At 34.1% G+C, this 23139-nt stretch overlaps 2 protein-coding genes across 4 annotated transcripts in view; one reads left to right on the top strand and one right to left on the bottom strand.

Annotated features, from left to right (window-relative positions):
• Window positions 1-20240, top strand: part of LOC136972008 (neurabin-1-like) — a 42737-nt gene extending 22497 nt beyond the window's left edge. The window contains exons 11-21 of one of the 3 annotated variants that reach the window (XM_067266546.1): window positions 1870-1923; window positions 4251-4468; window positions 6158-6254; window positions 7235-7391; window positions 11034-11320; window positions 12662-12726; window positions 13630-13850; window positions 15773-16081; window positions 18462-18541; window positions 18611-18793; window positions 18864-20240. In XM_067266546.1, coding sequence (XP_067122647.1) covers window positions 1870-1923; window positions 4251-4468; window positions 6158-6254; window positions 7235-7391; window positions 11034-11320; window positions 12662-12726; window positions 13630-13850; window positions 15773-16081; window positions 18462-18541; window positions 18611-18793; window positions 18864-19022 — 1830 coding nt within the window. In that variant the 3' untranslated portion in view covers window positions 19023-20240. Of the gene's footprint in view, window positions 1-1869; window positions 1924-4250; window positions 4469-6157; window positions 6255-7234; window positions 7392-11033; window positions 11321-12661; window positions 12727-13629; window positions 13851-15772; window positions 16082-18461; window positions 18542-18610; window positions 18794-18863 lie in introns of those variants that run through there. The other 2 variants (XM_067266547.1, XM_067266548.1) reach the window with 2 other exon arrangements.
• A 598-nt stretch (window positions 20241-20838) lies between these two features.
• Window positions 20839-22320, bottom strand: LOC136972021 (uncharacterized). The gene is made up of 2 exons (XM_067266573.1): window positions 22120-22320; window positions 20839-21904 (listed from the first exon to the last, which is right to left on the bottom strand). The coding sequence occupies exons 1-2, from the start codon at window positions 22290-22292 to the stop codon at window positions 20839-20841; spliced, it is 1239 nt and encodes a 412-aa protein (XP_067122674.1). The 5' UTR covers window positions 22293-22320.
• Between the last annotated feature and the right edge of the window lie 819 nt (window positions 22321-23139).

Below are 23139 nucleotides of genomic sequence, written 5' to 3'. Positions count from 1 at the left end.
TCCCGTGTGAATTTGAAATTTCAATCTGGAATTCGATTCAAAAGCTTTGCTTTTCCCACAACAATATACAAGAATGATTCAAATGACTCAGATAAAATACTTATGTTTTTAAATACAAGAGGGTGTACAAAATGCGAATACACAGTTGACAAAAGTTACTTGCAAAAACGCAAAGAATCTATTGCTCGCGCGTATAGGATGACTTAGGAATTTGAAGCTGTGATAAATGAATAAAAATCTCGTCTTTTACGCAAATAAATACAGTATTTAACAAAAAATACTACAACATAATTCTCAACTATTAAATTTTCATGTTAGCATTTAACAATATAATTTATCATTCAAAATGAAGAAAGAATGATATCTTTTGTTGTTATTAATATACTTCTAATTAGATATTCCAAACTGCTAGATTATTTAAGCTTCGTTACATTCCAATAATTAATCGGGCGGCTTATTTTGCACATCCGATAGAATTGAGTTGATGTCTGTTGTGATGTACAGTACTTTTAACTGTGCCAAGACCACTGTTTTTATTATTTCTTCATTTTAATCTGGCTTATTTTGTTACATTCTGGAAGCTCACTGTAGTCATTTTGAGAGATGAAAATAAATTAGTTGTTTTATCAAAGCCACTTATTATTGTTAGAAGATTTATTAAATACAGTAGAGAGTCGTTAATCCGAATCAATTGGGGACTGGGGTTGTTCGGATAACCGATTACGTACGAAAAACTATATTAACCCGTCCGATGTTCAAATTTTTTTCCGTCGCGTGTCGCTTCGTGTCGAATTTTTGTCGATTTTAAGCCTAACGAAAATTTTTATAATAATAATGGAGGCTATTGTATCGTTAAAAATTATTTCTTTATTTTGTACAAACAAAATAAATATATTGAAGAATATAAAAACATAAAAATTATACTTTAGAAGTAAATCTAGTATCAAAAACGTTCGATTCGGCACGACACAGTCCGACTGAAAAGCGTTTGGATAACCGGGTTTCGGATTAATGACTCTCTACTGTATAACAATAAACTATTTAAAAATAAAAGATCCAAAAGGTTTTCTTTTAAAATTGGACAAATATTTCAATGCAAAGTATTTGAATCTTTTTAAAATTATAAATAATCAGACATTAGCTTTCAGAAAAACCATCAAAAAATTTTATTTTTTAAATAATTTTTTTTTTTTTTGATAACTGTAAGTGTCTTTTAAATATGCATAATTATAAATTATGGTCTTTCAAAATAATTTTTACTTGCCATATTTCCTTCAATAATTACCCACGTAAATATACTTCTTGTAATAATCACCCATCTAACTGCATTGTGAGTAAACTACACTGGTATATTAGCGGCATTCAATATTGTCGAATAATTGATTATCGAAACAATATTTTCTGGTATCAAAGTCGGAAAAATTAATACCAGCCAATGTTATTGCGACGTTCGATATCACAGATATTGGGAAATATCGAAATTTATGAAGTTAATTAAGACATTCAAATTAACTATAACAAACATCGCAAAGCCCGATAAGTGTATAGAAACATCAAACAATATCCCGAACATTTAGGCAATCGTTGGATGTTTCTATGTTCAAATTACTTTTTATATATATGTCATATTTCAATTTAAATATGTTTACATCTCTTTTTTTTTGTTCTTACATCATTAATTCTTGTTTAGTCTAATAATCACCCACCAAAAATGGAAAAAAAACACCCTGTAAGCAATTATTGTGGCAATATGGCAGCCTAAATCAATGGCTATGATTACACTCCTTTAATTAATAATCGTTTTTTTCTTTTATTGTTTCGTATTCTACACAAATGATATGATTATATTAATTTTATATTTAATTTCAGGCTCAGTATAAAAATGCTATTGCAGAAGCAGAGTTGCGAAAAGTAAAGGAAAAGGTGTGTGCAATTAATTTCAATATTTTTAATTAATTAATTTACTAAATAAGGTATTTTTGAATAGTCAAGGCTGACTTACGTGTAGTTTACACTGAGTGAATAGTGAACAAGAAAAGCGATTTTTATTCGCTTAGCGAATTTGATCCATGCAATCAAAAACAAAACGACTGCTTTTGATGTTCTGTCATAACCACGTTAGTTTATTTATTCAGAAAAAAGATACGTCAAAAAGAAAATGATTCCAGGTGAAAGGAACATTAAAAAACTGCGAATTACAACATCTACTCTGTTGTTTGAGAAAGTTTCTGAAGCCATCTTGAAAACAACAAGAACCACGTGACAATTAGTGGGAATACAGTTGTTGGAGAAATTTTTTCGCTAGTGAAAAAGCTTAATGGTTCCAAACTCTGAAGTGATTTACGAAATAGTAAAATTTGCCAGAAACGACATCGCGTCTGACGTGTTATTCGCTCCGTTTTTCGCTTTCACTGACGAATCGCACTTGGTGTGAACTAAGCTTTTTAGTTTTTAATGCATGTCATTTTTTAGAAAAATGATTATTGCTGCTAAATGTAATGAGGAATAGGAATTTTTAAAATTTTCTATCGAAATTTATAAACATAAGTGGTAGTGTCCATTTTATAGAGAAAATAAAAGACAATTTGTACGGAGAGCTAAATCATTTTCAAACTTCTATAAGAGTTTTGGTTATATGTCTTTATGTGATTATACAGGGTGCGGCAGAAAGGACGTTCTGATTTGAGACAACGACAAAAAAAATACAAAGCAAGATACAGAAAGAAATCTTTTATACCTGATAAGTACACAGTATGCCATTGTCATCCATTAGGTTTTGAAGAGTACATCAGTTAAATGGCGACCGTCAATGTCGATGCAGTTTTGAAGTCTCTTTCGGAAATTCTTCATTGATCTGCGAATCGTGTCCAGTGGAATCACCATGATTTCTTGCATAATTGCTGCCTTCAGTTCTTGCAAATTTGTTGGTCGGTGTTGGTACACTCTTGATTTGAGATAGTTCCACAGAAAAAAATCACATGGGAGCAAATCCGGCAAACATGGTGGCCAACCAATATCACCCCATAAAGAGACAAGATGGACCGAAAACAAGTTTCTGAGAATTCCAAGTGACCTTCTAGAGGTATGCAACGTAGCGCCATCTTACTGAAACCATACATCTTCTGGATCATGACCGTTGAGTAAACCGTTAACTAATGGACAGAGAAAATTCTCAAGCAATTTACAATAGCGCTCTGATGTTACTGTCACTGTAACACCACACTTTGCAAAAAAATAAGGACCCCACATACCAAAAACACCTAAGGCACACCAATCTGTAACTTTTGGACTATGGAGTGGTCACTGGTGGAGTTGTCGAGGATTACTGTCAGACCAGTACCTAAAGTTCTGTTTGTTGACCATCCCCGATAAATGAAAATGGGCTTCGTCACTGGATATTAGTACCGCTGTTGGGGGAATGCTGTGCAGAATATCCTGACACAAAGTTTTATGGATTGGATAGTCCCTGTCTTTCAACTTCTGAATGACCATCATTTTGTAGGGATGCATGTGGAGCGAGCTGTGTAAACGTCTGTGGAGACTACGATTAGACATGTTTAATGCAGCTGCGTGTTTGCGTGCAGATTGTTTGGGAGACTGCTGTGTGGAAGACCTAGCAGCTGCCACATCTGCCAGTCTTGTTAAGCTTCTAGGGCGGCCAGGACTCTTTCTTTTTAAAGCTGAACCTGTTTGTCTAAAATTTGAAATCCAACGACGAATTGTTGGTGCAGCCGGAATCAGATCATGACGCCCGAACTAAAAGCGTATTCAGAAGGCCCGTTGCATTGTTATCACAGATTCACCATTAATAACAAACTCTTCAACAATAAAAGCATGATGCTCTCCATTCCACGCCATGATGGTAACTAAAAATGGCATGCGCAAACAAATGAAGAGAGACCACGCCCACTGCTGTACCTCTACTATGAGCGAAGCAACACTTCTGCCAAATCAGAACGTTCTTTCTGCCGCACCCTGTAGAAACATCCCAGAAGCTGGAACTTCTTATACTAAATAGTTTATGCTTACCACACAACTTCCAGTCATTGAGTATTCAATTGCAAACATTTTTTGGCTTCATTCAGAGGCCCTCTCTGGGCCTTTATAACTCTTGTAATTTTACTTGAAGAGGGCCTCTGAATGAAGCAGAAAACATTCGTGATTGAATACTCAATGACTGGAAGTTGTGTGGTACTCATAAACTAGTTTAAAAAATAAAAATTAATTACTGACTTTCAACTTTTAAACAGTTGATGGCATTAGAACGCATTGAGTCAGAACGAATCGAATTCCTGAGACAGTTAGAAGCAGCCCAACTGCAGCTTCAGGAGGCCGAACGTACGCTTCAGGCCACCTGTCAAGAAATGAATCATTACCGTCAGATGTTAGAAGAAAGCCAGGGACAGTTTATTTCTTTGGAAAGGAAATATATTAAGGCTAAGAAACTTATAAAAGAGTTTCAACAAAGGTAACAATAATGCAATTTATTATTTATTTTGCATAAAATTACTGATATATTTATAATATAAGTTAGAATTACATATTATTTTAATGAGAAAAACATTAACTCCCCCGAGTGGCTGGTCTGCGGCTCTGATCTAAACATAATCGAGAATGTTTGGCACCTAATGTCTAAAATTTATGCCAACGATCGGTACGACGGGCTCGACAACCGAAGGAAATCTATCGAACGATGTGCCGACACATTCCTGGCAAAAATTATTGTCAATCTCTACAAATCAATTTCAAAACAATCAGTTTCCTTTATAGAAAATAAAGGTGGTTCTATAAATTATTAATAAGTTAATAAAATTTGTAATCAATTACATTTTTTGTTATTTTTTGATCAATAAACATGATGTAACAAAAAATTTTGGCCACGAGTGTATAGACGAAATCACACTATACTGTAAACACATTAATAATTAATAACAAAATTTAGAGTTTTAAGAGTATGTAGCTATGGTGGCCAAACTGTGGCTCCCATACAGTCTACTTATACAATTTATTATTTGTAAAAACTTAAACTATATATATATATAATTGTTTTAATAGAGAACGTAGCTCTTTTGTATTTCTGATAAGTGATATATGTCTCCTATCATAACAAAAATTTGGTCATCTGTAGTATATAAGATCTTAGCAAAAGACAAATTTTGACATGTATACCAAATATATTGATTATATGTTTATCGTATCACTAGATTTTAGGTATGAGAAACACAGTGGACATAAGATTAAGATGCTACATCACAAACTTATGTACATATACAATTCAATAATGAGTTTAGACAGGTGAAAGCCAAGTTCATCAAAGCAATAAAAGACCCTAAATTAAGTATTTCTATTGTTTATGCAATATAACTAAACGGACAGTTTATGGCAACTGCGTTAATGTCCGCATTACTCACTGCATTATAGCTACTACTACATTTAATTTTTGATTTTTCTGAATGATGTTTTAATTTAAAATAAGATAGTTTAAATTATGTTCTTTATACACAAGGTAGAATGCATTTTCAAGAATTCAAACTTTAAATGCAATGGAAATTGCAATTTGATCAATAGAGAACCAGACAATGTCCTAAATTAGACAATGTATTCATTACTATTAAAATTGCTGGTTTGGTAATAAGATGTAGAGTATTTATACACTGGAAACTTAAACAAATTGACTACTATTATAAAATAATTAAAGAATTACTGTTGTCAGTAAAAAAAACTGTGTATATAAGTATTGAACAAATTCCAAAATATTTTATAATTTATATTCATAACAGCATTTGCATGAATGCATGTAAATAAAAACATACTTTTACTCATAGTACTAAGCACTTTCGAACTTACAAGTGCATCTTCGGACTCGAAATTGATAGCGTTCGGACGGTACCCAGATTCTTAAGTCCGAAAGCACTCGGTGCCGCAAGTAAAACTGTGTTTTTGTGACTCCAGTAAGCAGAAAAATAGTAAATCTTTAAACTACAAAAAAATTTTCCAAGCGTCTCTGACAGTCTATGTATTTGAAGTTTTCTATCAAAATGTTAAAAAGTTTATTAACAAGTCTGAATATTTCTCATTTGATATTTAGAGTGCTAAATTTATATTTCTGTTGAAAAGAATACAATTTATTTAATTAGATTTACTCTTTTATATTTAGAGAACAAGATTTTTTACATCAAGAAGAATTTCACATACAACAACTCCAGGAAAAAGATCACGAATATAATGCTTTGGTGAAAGCACTTAAAGACAGAGTAAGTTACAAAAGCTTAAATATGTTTAAAAATTCAATTGAATATAATAAAATTTCAGAGGGGTTTTTATTTTATGTTACCATTTCAAATAATACATCTTTATATGTATTCTTATATGCAGAGACATTTTGATTATGGTCTGTAGTAAGAAAATATCTGAATTTGAATCTATGAAAGTGGTTTTCAACCTGCGTTTCAAAACATAAAAAATTGTTTTTAAGTTTCATTGCAAATTAATTCCAATGTACTACAAAAATTTCTTTATCTGTAGACAATTCTATGTTTACTATTTTATACGTGACAGTAAAGTTTATAGTAATATGGTATCACTTGATGTTTGAATACATTTATGCCAATGTTCTGCACGATAAAAAGTAAGGTGCGAAAGTGTGAACGGTGTTCCATGGTCTCAGAAAGGTTGAAAACCATAAATATCTTATCACGTCAATAAGTTTCCAATTTTATGCTCGACAAATAACGGATACGTAATAATCCCAATGATAGATACTTATTAAACGAATGAGCCATTTTACAAGACAGATTTAAAACTTATAAACTGGCAATAATTAGAATAGTAGGGTTGGATGAAATAAAATAAGAAAATTAATTAATATATTTGTTCAACAATTTTATATATTTACTTTATACTTTGTAAATATGTAACTCTGCTATGATTGGTCTACGTCACTTGCAACACTCGACAAACAAAAATATCAACAAACTCTACGTAAAATCTACTTTAGTTTTCGACACTTGAATCCTCCTCCTTATTAGTGACGTATGTTTAATTTTTTTGGAATTCTCTCGTTAAAATACAGTTTTTGAATAAAACTTTACACTTTTACTTCCATTCTAATTACAGTCGAGTGTGTCAGTTTTTTAATAAACCTGTCTAGGTGACTATATTTACAGCATATAACTGTGTGTGTGTTTAATATATATATAAATAGTTTTATTTTAATATTTTTATGTGTTTTTAGGTAATTCTATTGGAACACGATTTAATTGAAATGCAAAAGACAGCCGGATTGCCCGTTCAACTGCCGTATAACAATAACAACATGAAGCAAATCACTTCTCAGATAAAAAGAGAAATTTCTTATACATCAAAACCAAGAATTGCGACTAACATTTCACGTAAGAATTTTTACTTTTTCGGTATTTAAGATATATTAGGTCACAAATGAAATGGCTGTTTTTTAAAATTTAAACTTTAACTTTTCGTGTGAACAATGCTGTACATTTGCAATTGGAAGAGCACGCATATAATATGTGAATTTAAAAATGAAATCTCATTTATATTGTGAGTTCCACATGTTTAAGAGTACTTTCTCTGACTGTGGAAAAAAAAGGAAATTGAATAATTTTCTTTTACGAGTATAAACTGGGATATGCAGCCAAAACAACCTGGAATAAAAGTTTTGGTGAAGGTCTTGTGAGATCAGGCATTGGTTAAAAAAACTTCATTCCTGGAATACAAGTCTTAAAAATCAGAATTGAACACCGGACTGGAAATTGCAGAAAGGTTGAATGTACCGGACATTATTCAACTGTCTCTTGACATCTAAACATGTTAGAGAAAGTCAAGAAGCTCTACAAGGAGCATCATTTGGAGGTCTGCGGTTCCTTAATTATTCGTCACAAAAAAAGAACGTATTCAAATGAAATTTTTCTGCCTTATTCTCCAGACATTCTGCTAACAGATTATCGCTTTTTTTGGCAAGGAAAGCCTTCAAGGAAGAAGATGCAATCAAAAGTACCTTTGTACTTTTGCTTGCATCATCTTCCTTGCCAAAATGAGAAGCCAAAAAGAATGACTTTTTGACTTCTCATTCTCCTGATTTCTATCAAATTGGCATTAATGCATTTCTGTTGCATTGGGAAAAGTATATTAATGTTGGTGGAGACAATTTTGATTGAATACGTAAGTTTTAAATAAAATTAATAAATGTTCAAAGTCGGAAGTAAAATTCAGCCATTTCGCTTGCAACAACCTAATAATAGTATTCAGAATGAAGAGATGATGATGATGATGATTAATTATATTATTTATTAATTTATAATTTGTTAATTCATCAGTTAAACATCCAGTAATCTGGCACCAGAGTGGTGCCAGATTATTGGATGTTTTCATATTTTTGCATAATTCGATAAGTTATAGGTGATTTGAATGTTGCAAATATTTTGGTTCATTTTGTAGCAGTGCATGCCACAATATTCTTTAATTCATTTATGCATGCTACGGCACCAGAGCAAATAAGGTTCTGTAATAAACTGAGTAATTTTTTTCAATTTTGTTCTTTTATGATAAAATTTATGTAATTTTGGTAACTTAATTCAATAAGTTCTGTCTTGTCATTAGAAGATAAGTATAGAACAGTGTTTCTCAACAGGGGCGATATCGCCTCCAGGTGGGCGATTTTTACATGTTGGGGGCGATTAGTAACAATTTATATTTTGAGGGCGAAAAACAATTTTCTGGGGCGATATAGTAAAACATTATGTTAAGAATAATTAGATATTTTATTCATTATATCGTACAATAATTAAACAAATAGCATTTCTATAATCCTTCTTCCTTCCACTTTTAACCCTTTTCTGTCACGTGGCAGGAATTATAATATTCGGGGGTCCTGATTAGCCGATTGACAAAATTTTTTTCGAAGTGAAGGGAGCGATACTACATTACGGTTTTATCGAAGGGGCGACAATTCGTTAGAGGTTGAGAAACACTGGTATAGAATAGCAAATATATACCACTATTATATTGAATTTATGTATTTATTAAAAGGTAAAGACTGACAGAAATGATTTGTGTGAGATTCTATGAAAACTGTTACATCAAATCAAAAACTGTATTAAAACTATAAATACAACTAATAACCTGAGAATGTTTTGATTTATAATTGTTTAAGTTAACGGATGCCAGCTGTGGCACCCCAGGCAACTGTCTAGGGCATCCCTAGCTTGGGTCAACCTCGACCACCTCTCATAAAGACTACTGTTGCTCAGAACTGTTCGCAGTTGCAGAGAAGGGGTCTTATAGTAAATAAGCTTTTAGAAATACATTATTATCCATTTTAAAAAAAGAAATTCTATAAGACAGATTGTTAAAAATATTGTTTACATTGGCATATAAGTAAACTGAGTCTGGGAAAAATCCAGTATCGGGGTCGACTTGTATGTCAGGTATAACACGGTTTACCACTCTGTGGGAAACAAGTGGAGCTGTGTTCCTAACAGTTGCCACACATCATTTACTGTAACTCTGACAAATTGCCATAAATATTACGAACTAAAGCTCATTTACAGTTAACTTTCTTAACATAGCATAGTAAAATATTCTGCGTTATATACATAGCTATTAGAAACAGTATGTAATATGTTAATATCTTGAAGAAAGTGGTGTGGTCTTGTTATGTGCTTTAGTCACAGGCTATCGTATATCATATCTGCACTTCAGTTCTAGTCTCTTCATAAACAGTAAAGTTCACAAGGGTCATTGGTTCGATCTGTTCTGATAGAATGATCTGTCCTTTCTCCCTTTCCAGTAGAATGTGTCCATGTTTCTTTCGAAAGTCACCTTACGGCCTTTCTTTGGGCCCAGTTTCCTTAGCTTGGAGGTGGGTCAGGCTGGCGAGAGAGTCAGTAGAGTTGCCAACTGCAGATACTGGTCTTGGCAATAAGATGGTCGTTGTCCAGGTCTCAACGTAATCTTACATACAGGACTTCCACGTGAGCTCTTATGGCCGAGAGACTCCAAACCAAAAATTAGAGAGGTTGCGGCCAACATTTTCATCGCTGAAATGTGAATATCGGATGTTCAGAGTTGCCATCCTGTAAGCCTAGAAGTTAGACAATGGCATTTGAAACATCAAGCATGATTCCACTGACGTTCCAAATGCCATTGTCAAACTTCTAGGCTTACAGGATGGCAGCTCTGAACGTCCGACATTCATGTTTTCACAATGAAAATGTCGGCCGCAACCTCTATTATCTTCAGAGGTCCTCGTCCCTTTAAAAGAGGATCATTCAGCCCAATGAGGGTCCAATCTGAAACAGGTTCAGTAGCTCACATTCAGATTTCCCTTCAAATGGGATCCCGATGCGATGCATCCCGCTATGCCAAGCCCCTCCAGAAAAATTAAACTGTCCAAGCGGAAGACAAAATTACTTTTTCTTTCAAACCATTAGGAATACACAACAATAACCTATCTGTTGTACTGTGGGTTTAAGAAGCAATTTAAATGGTGGGTACAGATCTAAATTAATTTTCAATTGAAAATTTAGAAGTTAACTTACACACTAATTTATATAATTATTTTTATTTTTTAAGTAAAAATAAGACGAAAACTTTTATTTGAAATGATATGTAGTATTTTGTATTTTAAGTATAAAGCTATAGTAAAATAATAGTAAGACAGGGTTTTGAAATTTACAGTGAGATAATGTAAAAAGCAAACTTTGTTCAAAATCTGTTTATTCAGGAAGCTAAAAATACTTTATTTCTAAAACATTATTGACTTCGCTTCGGTCGTTTTCCCTGAAATTGTTTGTAAATTCTTGTAACCTGGAACGGAACGTTGAATCAAACCAAATTGAAGCACGGCATTCAAATTCAAATGATGATGCATTACGGGATGATTAATGACCATTAAAATGCAATGTAAATTAAGTAATATTTTTGGCTTCCTGAAAAAGTGGTTAAATTTCTGAATTGTCACAGTTCTAAGTTTTATTATTATTAATTTATTTATTTTCTTTTTATTTTTTGATTAGTGTTGAAGAAATTAGAAATTGACGTATCTGACGGAGAACTTTCGGACGGCGATGTAAACAAGTATGCCCTGAGTCCCGATGAAGAAGACGAGGAGAACAGCAAAAGATCTACCGTGGAACGAAAACCCATTAAAGAGGACTGTTTCGATAGGGCGGTTCCTCAGACTGAATTACTAGACATCAGTGCAGCTAAAGCAAAAGCCGAATTAGCTAGTAAAGGAAGTTTAGCTAATCGTCAGCCTCCTTCTTTAAAGAAACAGTCTAGTAATGGAAGTATGGAACTAAGTGTAAGTAAAGTTTGAATTATATTTTTAAGTAATCTAGTAGTGGCATAGCTTTAAATATTAAAAAAACAAACTTACACAAACACTCATGCATAAATCGAATTTATTTAGCTGATATTGATTTTTCCCACCGAAAAAAATCCATAAAGATACAGCTGTACTTAAACTAGTATCGTTACTCCTCTTGTCACAACCATTTTTATCTTTCATTCAAACTGGTGTTTAATTCAGTAAATTTTTAGGGTATTAATTTTGTATTTTTTAATTTTATACTATTCTGAGGGTGCAGAAATAGAAAAGAATAATATAAACAAGAAAAACTGTCTTTTTGTGTTATTTTAATGATAAAAGAAAAATACGCAAATGCAGTATGACTTAACAATTGTTAGTACTTTCGGTAAATCACAGAAAACAAGGAACAAGCCACAGAGAAGAGACGGACAGTCAACTTCCTATACCTTTTGTAGTAACAATAATTACTTGATTAGCCAATTAGCAAGCATCACAGTTTGCATTTAGCATTCTAAAATTCTGATGTATTAAATAACTTTTTATGTTTCTTAAAATTGTTTTCATAGATTAAATTGTCACAGTTGTTTATTTTAAGAAACACACAGGTATTCTCCATACAACATGGTTTGAAAATTGGAGATATCCCCTTTACAACACAACTTCCGGTTTCGTTCTAATGTGTTCCATACAAAATTTCACAATTTTTAAATGTAAACTTAACTACCATATTACAAGAGGGATGCTTGTACTTATTTTATCACACTATCTGACAAGTAATATATTTAAATAAAACAAATACAAATGGTTTTATGTAGCTGCAGATGATGTATTTTGTAATTTTCTGTGTAGACTAAAAAGTTTAAAATTAGAATGGTAACTGTGACTTTTGGAAGCATTCAGTATCAATTCAAAAGAAATACAGGACGATATTGTTTGTTTGATCAATATACAGTAGAGTCTGTTATCTGTATAGCAGATTTATGGGTGTTGGATTACTGGATTTTATATGTATGTACATCAGTGTCTCTCCGTTGCACACATCAGGTGATAACACAAAAATTTCATGTGTTGCCCTGCAGTCGAGCATAGAATTATCGGATCTGACGAACTGGCCAGCAAAGCGCTATTGCTTTTTGTGTAAATAAATTTTGCTTTAGCTGCAATTTAGAAATTTACTTTATTCAGAAATTATATCAATCATTCAGGTTTTAAATTTTTATAAAACACAAACATTCAGAAGTATCTAGTGAAACTTTGGTATTGTATTTTGTAAATATACTAATAGATTAATTACGACATGTGTAAACTTTATTAAAAATGAATTATTTTCAGTCTCCGGGCGAAAGAAGTTCCGAGAGCTCTCTGTGCGATGATAGCGAGGATGAAATTATATTAAGGTAATTTAAAATAGCAAGCTAATCTTAATTTATTTTTTGGTTGTGCAAAGAATTCTGTATGATATACAATATATTAAGTTCAATTTTTCTTAAAAACTTTCAACTACTAAAATTAAACTATACAACTGAAAGTAAAAATTCAAAATGATGATGATAAATATTGAAAGTGATTTTAATTAAAAAAATATAAAAAATTTGTCTTACTTATGAGTGGTTTATTTATTAAAATTTAAACTGAAAACACGACGAATGAAAATTTTAGGATTTTTTTTTCCTGTGAATTTGGCCGAAAAGTAGAAGAATATATAACATATTTATGTAATTTAGAAATTTAATAAACTACACGCATACCTCACTTAAAATGGCAGTACTTAACATTATTGTGCTCTATGCCAATGAATGTATCAAATGACTCATGCAATCCACAAGAACAAACATTTGCATTATTTCCTATGGAGATCTTGTGTTTGGAAAGCTTTGTATATTTGTATATGTTTAGTCACATGTATTTAGTACATTCTACACATTGTCAAGAAGAGTGTGCAAGTTATGATGACTCAAAAACGCAAAGAAAAATCGTTTCTCTGGTTATGAAACTACAAGTATTATGCAAATGCCACTTTCAATTTAATGACATCCTCGATAAGAACAGTTTTAAAAAGTGCAGATAAGATAGAAGCATTGGCAACCTTACCTTAAAATTTTTTGGTACAAAAATAATTAGAAGAAATGGAAAAAAGGTTTAGTATAGGCTTTCTCGTCATCATTAAGAAGAAACTGGAGATGGTTCGGAAAAATCTGTGGCTAGCAGAAGTTAAACTGACATTTATAGTATAGGTTTTACTGATGAAACAGCTAGTTTGATGTATTTTCAACGTAATTTAAAACTGCAATAAATTACAGAATCCACGCTGGTGGAAATTCCGAAGAAACTAACCAAATGGAAGGAAGTTCGGATAGTGTATTTGTATTGACTGCCGAGCACATTCAGTTCTCTTCTTTGGAGTCGTCTGCGTTGGAATCTTCTGGAAATATTTCTTCGGTTTCTTCACTAAATTGCCATTCGAAACCTCTGACTTTTGTAGAAGAAATAAAGGCAGCTGTTTTAGAACGACAAGCTAAAGGTAAGTATAAGCATAATTTCCTGCTATTAACAAAATATAATCATACAAAATTTGAATGGTTTCAAAAAGTATTAAAATCATGAAATTGTCTGAAAAGGTTAATTGTATTTTTTGTTTCAAACTTTTATTTTTTTCAGATATTTTACTACTTACCACTGTTAATTACATGCCTTTCTATGTCACATTTACTGGCTTTGTTTAAAATTTTATATTAAATCTCTCTCGTTGCAAAAGTGATTGATATATTAATATCAATACCAGTATAACAAAATACAAATTTGTTTCCTTTCTCTAATTGTCATTAGAGAAAGGAAAATTTATTTTGGAGAAATTTGTACCAATTTAACTATTTGTTCAAATCCGACTAACTAACAATAACGATAAGAAATCCATTTTGGTTTTAGAATTTTTTGGAAATTGTGGTTAATTGATCAAGAAACTTTAGACACACATTTTACTTGATCTCACACCTTAGTACCTTTCCCAACATAAAATTTCTCTTTACATTTGTCCACATTATTATTACAACCCTCGTTTGCATCCGATTGTCACAGTTTTTGGAACAAAGCATCGTTATCAGAATGACCGATGTTATTGTATTCCTCGTCATTTGTTCCTTCTCCCCCTTTCAAAATTGCCGTCATTTCGTTTCTTCTCTTAATTCAACAAAGTTTGGAGTATATATACGTAAAAAAGTTCTGCACAATTCATCTTTTAGACCAAAAATACTCAAAATATTTTTGATTACCTGATTACTATGATATTTATCATAATTAACAAGTAACAACACACCCAACAGCCGTAAGTGAACGGGTTTAACCCGTTCACTTACGGCTGTTGGGTGTGTCGTTACTTATATTACTGGGTTTTGTTGTTGTTTATTTCCATAATTAACATATTATTTTATTGTTTTTGAGAATCAAAATTAAAAGATAAAATAATTTTATATATTCATCCACAAATAATGCATTTTTGAGATTAAAAGCGATTTTGGAATTATGGAATTCCATTAATTGCTTTTGAACTCTACAAAACCAGACACCAATTTAAACAGACAGACGAAGACACCGGAAAGTTTTACGGAAACATTTTTGGTGTCTTCCCATTCCATTAGTTAGCATCACTTAACCTCTATGTATTTTTTCAAAATTTTAAGATATACTTATTTGTGTAGTAGTAATTTTTATAACCACAAAGTCAACAAGATTTCCTTTAAGGTTTTAAGGCTCTTTTGAGAGTTGTGTCTTAGATATTTTCTTGCAGCCTGGTCAAGATTTTAGAACAGTCAACAAGCTTAGAAAAATAAAAATAATAATAATAAATCAGCAAGTACACAGATCTCACCCAGGAAATAAGACACCTGCGGAGGATGGATAAGGTGCTTATTGTACCTATCATTTTCTCTTCTACAGGCGTCATACCCCACACACTATACAAAAGCCTGGGAACATTACAATTGAATAGAAACACAGATTACACTATGGAAGGCCACTTTACATGTCATATTATTAGGAAATTCCTGAATACAGACATTGACATACTTATTTAATTTTTGTCTTGTTTTGGCTGCTATTCTTTGACTCTGGTCCGGCATAGTATACAGCAACTGGTGTCAGTTGAGTATAATTCACTAATCCCAACATAATAATAATAATAAGGCTTGTGAAAATTTTTAGATTACAGCATAAAAATCATACAGGAAAAAATTAATTGTTTAGAATGTATACAATTGACAGAATGTTTAAGGGTATAGACATTGTGGAATATTCACCATAAAGTATCCCCTGTATTTCATCAGATAGAAAAAGGATTAAACCGTCCAATTAGATTTAATGTTTCTTGGATCTTTCAGTAAATAGAATTAAAACATTATCTAGATTTTTATATATAATATTGAATTAAATTAATTTCATCTTGCATAGCAAAGAAAAAGGCTATGATGGAAGAAGGGGACGGAGATTCGTGCAGTGAGGGTTACGAACACGGTCTTCCACAATACGAGAATTACTCGGAGTCGAATTCTTTAATATCCGAAGAAGAAAGTATCTCGAATCAGGAGATGTCAAATGTTTCTTGGCCTGGCTCCCCTCCTCCCAATATTTCTGTTATGTTAAAAGTGCCTGTAATCGGTGACGAAATTGGTGATGGTATAATTAGTATAACTGGTGATGGTGATGGGGAAGGTGAAGGTGAAGGTGATGGTGACGGCAAAGCAGATTCTTTTCAAGAAGGTAATAATAATAGTATTATTATTTAACACTTATTTTCGTGTAATTTTAATTAATGTAGAAACACCAAAAAAAAAAAAAAAAATTACGGGTTGGAATTCTGCTCTGAGGATTTTTCAACGTTCATGTCAACACTACCATTTTGTATTGCACCAAAGGACTTAATGAGCATTATAGGCCCCCGGGGCAAAGCAGCATGCCAGTCCCACCTACATAACCAGTGGGCGATCGGAAAATTAGCATTAAATTCTGATCCGTGGAAAAATTAGCATGGGGGGCCCCCATGTTGAGATGGCATCATTGCGCTGCTCTTTTCCTTGTGGATTTCTTCACATGCATGTTGCATGGGATGTCAAAACACGCTGATTTTGTAATGCGTAGCTTAAACTTTTTCTAAATAATGGTGCCTGCTTGGTGATCCTCCGCCACTTTTTTCTTTTACAATCTTTGGCTGGATTCTAATGCATTTCAGACAGGCGAGCGACTTTCGAAATTGACATAGTGGTTTCGGAAAATGCTTCGGTTAATGTTCTTAATTAGAAATTTGGAAAATTTTTCATACAGTCTGTCTGTTACAAAAGTATAGGAACACCATAGATTTTGTTTTTCCAAAATTTACTTTGAAATTATTACTGGAAATATTATTAATTATTTTATCAGGGTTTTACATTTTATAAAGCAGAATAAATTTTTTTTTTTACAAATATTCATTTTTTGATGTGTTACAAAAGTATATGTACACCACTTAAAAGTCTCTTAAAAATTAATTTATCATAATAATAATTAAAATTATCACGACTAGGGCATGATATCATCATTTTTAAACTGTCACTGTGGCTTTTTTTGAATGTTTTATTGAATGTTCTATAAACATTTTCAACAATGCCTCGTGGAACTGTACTTCAGGAGCAAGAAATATGTAAAATTTATTATTTGAGTGGTTCAGGCAAGTCTCTGAAGCGGATTGCTGCAGCTGTAAATAGATCTACGAATGCTATTCAAAATGTTTTGTAACAAGGTAAAAATTATGAACAATATTATAACTAATAAAAACGTGTCTACAAGACAACTGCTGCTGAATTACCAGTAGATGTATTTCGTGACTGTTTGTCATTGTTTTTAAAAGTTTTCCAATGTAAAATATTTAAAAATGAAGTTGAAGTCACCTTTAACTGTCAAACACAAATCAATGTGTTTAAACTGGGCTAAAGACAAGATGGGATAGACTGAAGAATGGCAAGAAATAATGACGAGAACAAGTTTAATTTAGATGGCCGTGATGGGTTTTTATATTGTCGACACGATTTAAGAAGAGAAAGCAGTTAAAATAAGCCAGCAACAAGAGGCTGGGTCTGTAATGATTTGGGGTGGTTTTGGAGGTAAATGGGATGGATGGGGAGGCAAAACTGATTTAGTATTTGTTGACAAAAATATGATTACATTTGGTGCATTAATTAGAGGTCATAAATGGTAGTTTCAACAAGATAATGCTCCCATTCGTGCTTCAATGTCAACAACAGATCGGTTTAAAAAAGAAAATATTGATGTAATCGACTGGCTTTCACGTAGTCCAGATTTAAATCCCATTGAAAATTTATGGGGGATTTTAGCAGCCATTGGTTACCAGAATGGGAAACAATATGAATCTGTAAATCAATTGAAAATTGCAATAATGGGATGAAATTAAGGATGAACAATTAAAAAATTAATAAACTCCGTGCCTAACAGAATTTTTCAAGTAATTGTAGCCAAAAGAGATGAAACCAAATATTAAAAGTGTTTAAAATATATTTAAAATTACTTTTATGTAATTTTAGAAAGTGTACCTATACTTTTGTATGCAAAATAAATACACTTAAGTGTTGTGGTGTTACTGTTTACAACTATATCCCCAAATATTCCCAATTGAGTGAACGGTATGAACATGCAACAAAAGAGAAATTTGAATTATAAATGAAAATCGCTTGAATAAAGTTATCCAGAATTGTGGAATTTCAAGGGTTGGTGTGTTGCGCAGTGTTGTGGCGGCAATGTATAGGTTCTCCTATAGGAACAATTCTTTACGATTGTTGCACCATTTGAGTAATTTGGTTTGGACCCAGAGGGGAAGATAATCTTGGTCAAGCATTTTTTTACCTAATTCGGTTGATGGTCTGTTGTTTCTAACGTCCTCCTGATGTTCTAGGATGTGGGAGCTTAGCATTCTAGCCGTGGCTCCTATGTAGCGTGTTTCCTATGAATGTACCAGTGAGTGCCTTTATGCTGTAAAATTTACAGCAAACACAAAATTTGTGGTGTTCCTATATTTTTGTAACAGACCGTAGTTAAGCAATGGTAGGACTTTTCGGAAACGTTTGCTTAATGTTTTAATTGTTAAATTTAGATGCAGAAGCAGAAACACACGAGAAAGACGTCAAGAGAATGTGTGGTCCCAACGCCCAGAAAAACGAATCGGGAAGTTACGTGAGTATTTTAATTTCATTCGTAATTTACCTAATGAACGTTTCGCTGACCGATTCCGTAAAACAACAGGAGGAGGGAACGGAGAAGGACAGGAAGGCCCACCACTGGCAAAGTGGTCCCGTGCACCAGTGGACGGCCAATCAAGTGGGCCAGTGGCTGTTGGCTCTGGGACTGGAGCAGTACATCCCGAAATTCGTGGAGAGCGACGTCACCGGACAGATTCTGCTGCAGGTGGACAGCGCACGTCTAAAGGTAAGAACCCTTCCTCCACCCCACCCGACATAAAGGGCGAATACAAGTCTAACGGGAGGCAATCGTTTAGGTGTTGGGAGTGGCCAGTAGCGGCGACAGGTCCCTGATCAAGAAGAAGGTGAAGGAAATGAGATCTATGCTGGAAAAGGAGAGGAAGGCGCACGTGAAGGAGCAGAAGGCCCGAGAGAAGCAGCAGAAGAAGGCGGAAAAGGCGTCGAAGAAGAAGTGAATGGGTGGTTCCCTCCAAAAGTGTAGAGGGCGCGGATACGGAACGTATTATCGGTTGTGTTTTCTCAGGTACATCGCGGACCGAGCTCTAAACTGCCAATTGTAGAGCCTCGAACGGCGACAATCCCGGAAGCTATCACAATATTGTTTCGTAGACACAAGTTATTTTTGTTTAATTATTTCGTTATCGCGAGGTATTTTTTAATAACGGGACCGATTTCTTTACGACGAAGTATTTTACACGTACGCGTAGTTGTTGTTTTTGTAGGATTCTTTTCTACCAATCGGGAGCGACGACAGCGCCCTTTCTACCGACGGCGGAGATTCCGCAAAGTGGTTTTTTTTTTTGTATTAAATTATTCGGTCGCGACGACACTTTATATATAATTTTTTTTTTTACCACGCGTGAGGAAATTTTCGTATTTAACCGGTTTTACACAAATCTTTGTAAGGGAAACTTTTTAGAATTTTTTTATTGGGTGAAAGAGAAGCTATTTTTCACAATATTTACACAATTTTTCACAGAAAATTTTATTTTGTAGACTTTTTCCCCCCTCCGTTAACGACCAGGATCCGCCGACTTTATTTTTACGCGGGTCGTCGGGTTTTGTATCAGTATTTTTTATTCGGAAAAACTGCGCGTAAACCCCTTTTCATATTCCGGTCCACCTCTCTTGTAAATAATGCACATAATGGCACTTCCATTTCGCAGTTTACCTACCGACGAAACGCCCTCATGCCGATTCCCCCCGATAAAAGGAAGAAAAAAAAAGAATGGCTTTTTTTTTGTAAATGCGAAATGTAAATTTCAACCTCGGAATAGCGTCGAAAACGTAGTTACGGGCGAACGGTTTTCGAATTCGTGATGCCGCGTTGCCCCTCTTTAGCGAATTTGCAAAATTCGCCCCGTGTACAGTCTCTTAAGAGATGGCCAAAGGAAGGATGGTTCGGTCCTTTCTCCTTCTGGTTCCTCCTTCAAACGCTTGGTACGAAACGATTCGTATCCCGAGGCGAACTTTTTACTCGAAGACCCAGATTTCCCTTCTTTCTAGGAGGCGCGAGGGTGCTCTCATCACTCTATTTATTTTGTATAGAGAAATTGTTTTTTTTTCTTTATTTAACACATCCGAGATTATTTGTCGCGATCTCCTTTTTATAAATGTTATTTACGCATCCAATGACTTTTGTAAATGAAACCGAATAAATTCTTTCTAACAGAGCTTTAGCTTCTCTCCTTTACCAGTCGGAGGCCCTTTCTACCACACCTCCGTAGGGTCTTCCACCACTTTCTAATTCGTAAACCCTCCGGTAGCCATAAAATCTAACGACAGAAGCGTTACAGTAGAAATTCTTTTGGCCAAACCACGAGGAATTCGATCCCAGTAAATTGAATAGTGTGGGTGTTTACCAGATCAAACACGAGGAAGAGTCAGAAAGATGGCTACAAATAACACGCCAAGCAGAAGGAAACAACCTATTCGGGCCCTGCAGCGAAAGTAAATTACGTTCTATAAACACACTAATTTTTAATACGGTTAATCTTAACAATGCGCTAGTTTTAAACGCATTTAAGAAAACCATCATTAAAAAATTCAGCAACGAGTTGCTTAACTTTCCCGGCTTTTGATGTATTTGTGTGTTTACGTTTCTAGACGGCGCTTTACTATTTTGCCGGGTGGTCCGCATTGCTTTTCGGCAAAAGGAAACGGAAAAGTGTCTTTCTGACGTAAAATTTTTCAGCGCGTTATTACATAATTTCAAACTGCCGCGTAATGAAAGCTAGTGTCTGAAATTACAAGAAAAGGGCAAAATTTTATTTAATAATTTAATAAATAGGTAGTAATATGAAAGTATACTTTCTTATTGGGGATTTTGGCATTCTGTTTGCCGCCCTTCTTGCAGAAATAGCATATTTGAGGATCTAGCCATACGGATTTTTCGGGGATTTTTTCATCATCTGAAATTTTCGCATTGAAACGGTACGTCGAATTCTTTTTCAGCAGAATGGGGCGATCCAATTCGATAACCCCTTGTTTGTTACATTGCAAGGATGGATTTCTTATTATAGGATTATCTGGAGTATCCTCGTGACCGGAAAAATCAATCATTATTCCATTTTCTTCCTTGTGTCGTATCGGCAGCATTATTTGAATTAAAAAACAATCGGCCTGAGTTGTTACGTCACAGACGAACTCAGATTTCTTTGTGACATTCGATATGGTCACGTCCCGAATGGGATCCCCTCGGTGGTTGTATTCAAACCACTTTTCGTCTGAGTTTTTCCGTTGCTTTGGGATTTTACACACACATTCTGGAGCTTTGTCTTTTTTGTCGCTCTCCATATAATCACGGATGGTTTGTATTTCTAGATCTGTTAAAATGTTCTCGAACTTCCCGTATATGTCGGTGTTTAGGTCCTCCTCCGACAACGCCAGGACTCGAACTGATGGAAGGAATGGCTCTAGAACGGTTCTCATTTGTATAAAGAAGTCCTTGTCTTCGAATACCACTCCCAGTGCGTTAATCTTCTCGGATGCCCAATAGTAGATGCCGCGGATCAAATTTATCTCGTCTAAAGTCTCGTACACGGGACGAGAAACAATTCTCTCGATGATTTTTTCGTCACACCGCAAAAAGTCCAGGTGTCTAAATACGAGTTTCCACGATGTATCGAACTCCCTGCAGCAGTAGTATTGAATTAACTTGTCTTCTTTGTCACACGCGAAGTCGTAAATGGAACAAAGGTTACTGAAACGTATTAATTTAATTATGGCATCCCGACTTGTGTCTTTCAGGGCTGTTATGTCGTAGTCTTCGCTTATTCTGTACATTTGCATTGCATTGTTTGCACTTGCAAACTGACAGTCTTCATTTTTCAACGAGCTGTGGGAACAGTAACAACGATCAATTTTCAATGTATAAACAAAAACCATATTTTGGATTTGGATATTACGTCGATGCAGCACGTGGGCAGTCTACATTTTGGGGGCTTTCCATAGGAAATGGGCCCCCTTTACGTATTAAAAACCCGGAAAACACTACTCGGCTGGCCCGTTGGTGGTTCTATCCACCTTTCGACAAAGATTTAAAATAATTACCTTAAAATCTGAGTTGTTTCCGCGCAGCTCTCAGGCAGCAAAATGCTGTGTGATCCATTTTGGGGCATGTGCGACAGTATGGAACCAAACGTGGCACTTGTATTCCCGAAGTCAGAACTTGCAAGCGTTTCGTGTCGATGTCCATCTCGACAGAAAATAGTAACGCATGCCATTATGTCCGATGTTAATTTATACTGACACAAATTGACGAGGTATTATTGAAAATGCTTGATTGTTATTGCAACAATTACTTATTTTTAATAGTAGTATTATTAAATTTCTGTAAATATTAACCAAAACAAACACACGTCTTTGTTGTTTCAACCATCTCGGCTATATCACAGAATTCATATCTCTAAATGGAATTAGACTGCGTATAGTTCCTTACAAATATGCTAGTGATACGCAAAATTTCCAAGCTAGCCACGTGGAGTTTTCCGGGTTTTTATTCGCGTCAGAAAATAAATACCTAAATAAGGGCCAATTTCCCTTAAAATACATCCTGGAAGCATTTTACCCTCGGCATATTGCCCATGTCTCGCGTTGCCATAACTAAACTTACTCACGTCAAAATAGAATTTCACTAGTCTGACGCTACAAGAGCACAAGAAGAATAGGTGCCAGTTTATCCCGCAACCGTGTGCATTTTGGTACTGTACTTTTTACCATAGCTTTGAATATCAGAAAAGGGTTTTTTAAATCCTTTTCATTACTAAATGCCTTAAGCTATCATTATGCAAAGTTAATTTTTAAAACGTCGCGCCGCTTTGCATGGCTTCGTTTCGTGTCGGAGACTCAATTAACCGTGGTAATTTTGTAAGGTATTAACTTTTTCTACATAAAAACATTTACTTTTCACTACTTTCACAACAACAGTTTCCTTCAATCCCACGAAACCGAAAAAAACCTAAAGAAATGACAACAACTAACCTTTGATCCGCGCTTCCGTGTATTACGCCGTGTACACAAGAATTACTTTGTTGCGAGATTATCTTGGCTTAAAATAACCACAATTCTTCA

The sequence above is a fragment of the Centruroides vittatus genome, unplaced genomic scaffold, assembly GCF_030686945.1.
Source record: "Centruroides vittatus isolate TY-2023 unplaced genomic scaffold, ASM3068694v2 contig_2747, whole genome shotgun sequence".
NCBI classification, from domain to species: domain Eukaryota; kingdom Metazoa; phylum Arthropoda; class Arachnida; order Scorpiones; family Buthidae; genus Centruroides; species Centruroides vittatus.
The sequence above is the reverse complement of the archived record's forward strand: the minus strand, read 5'-3'. Positions and strand labels throughout refer to the sequence as shown.

Bases quoted from the DNA above. Each gene is read 5' to 3' on its own strand.
- LOC136972021 (XM_067266573.1), bottom strand. From the start codon at position 22,292: ATGGCATGCGTTACTATTTTCTGTCGAGATGGACATCGACACGAAACG. The intron at 21,905-22,119 runs GTAATTATTTTA...CTGTTCCCACAG, and splicing joins GAAACAACTCAGATTTTAAG to CTCGTTGAAAAATGAAGACT.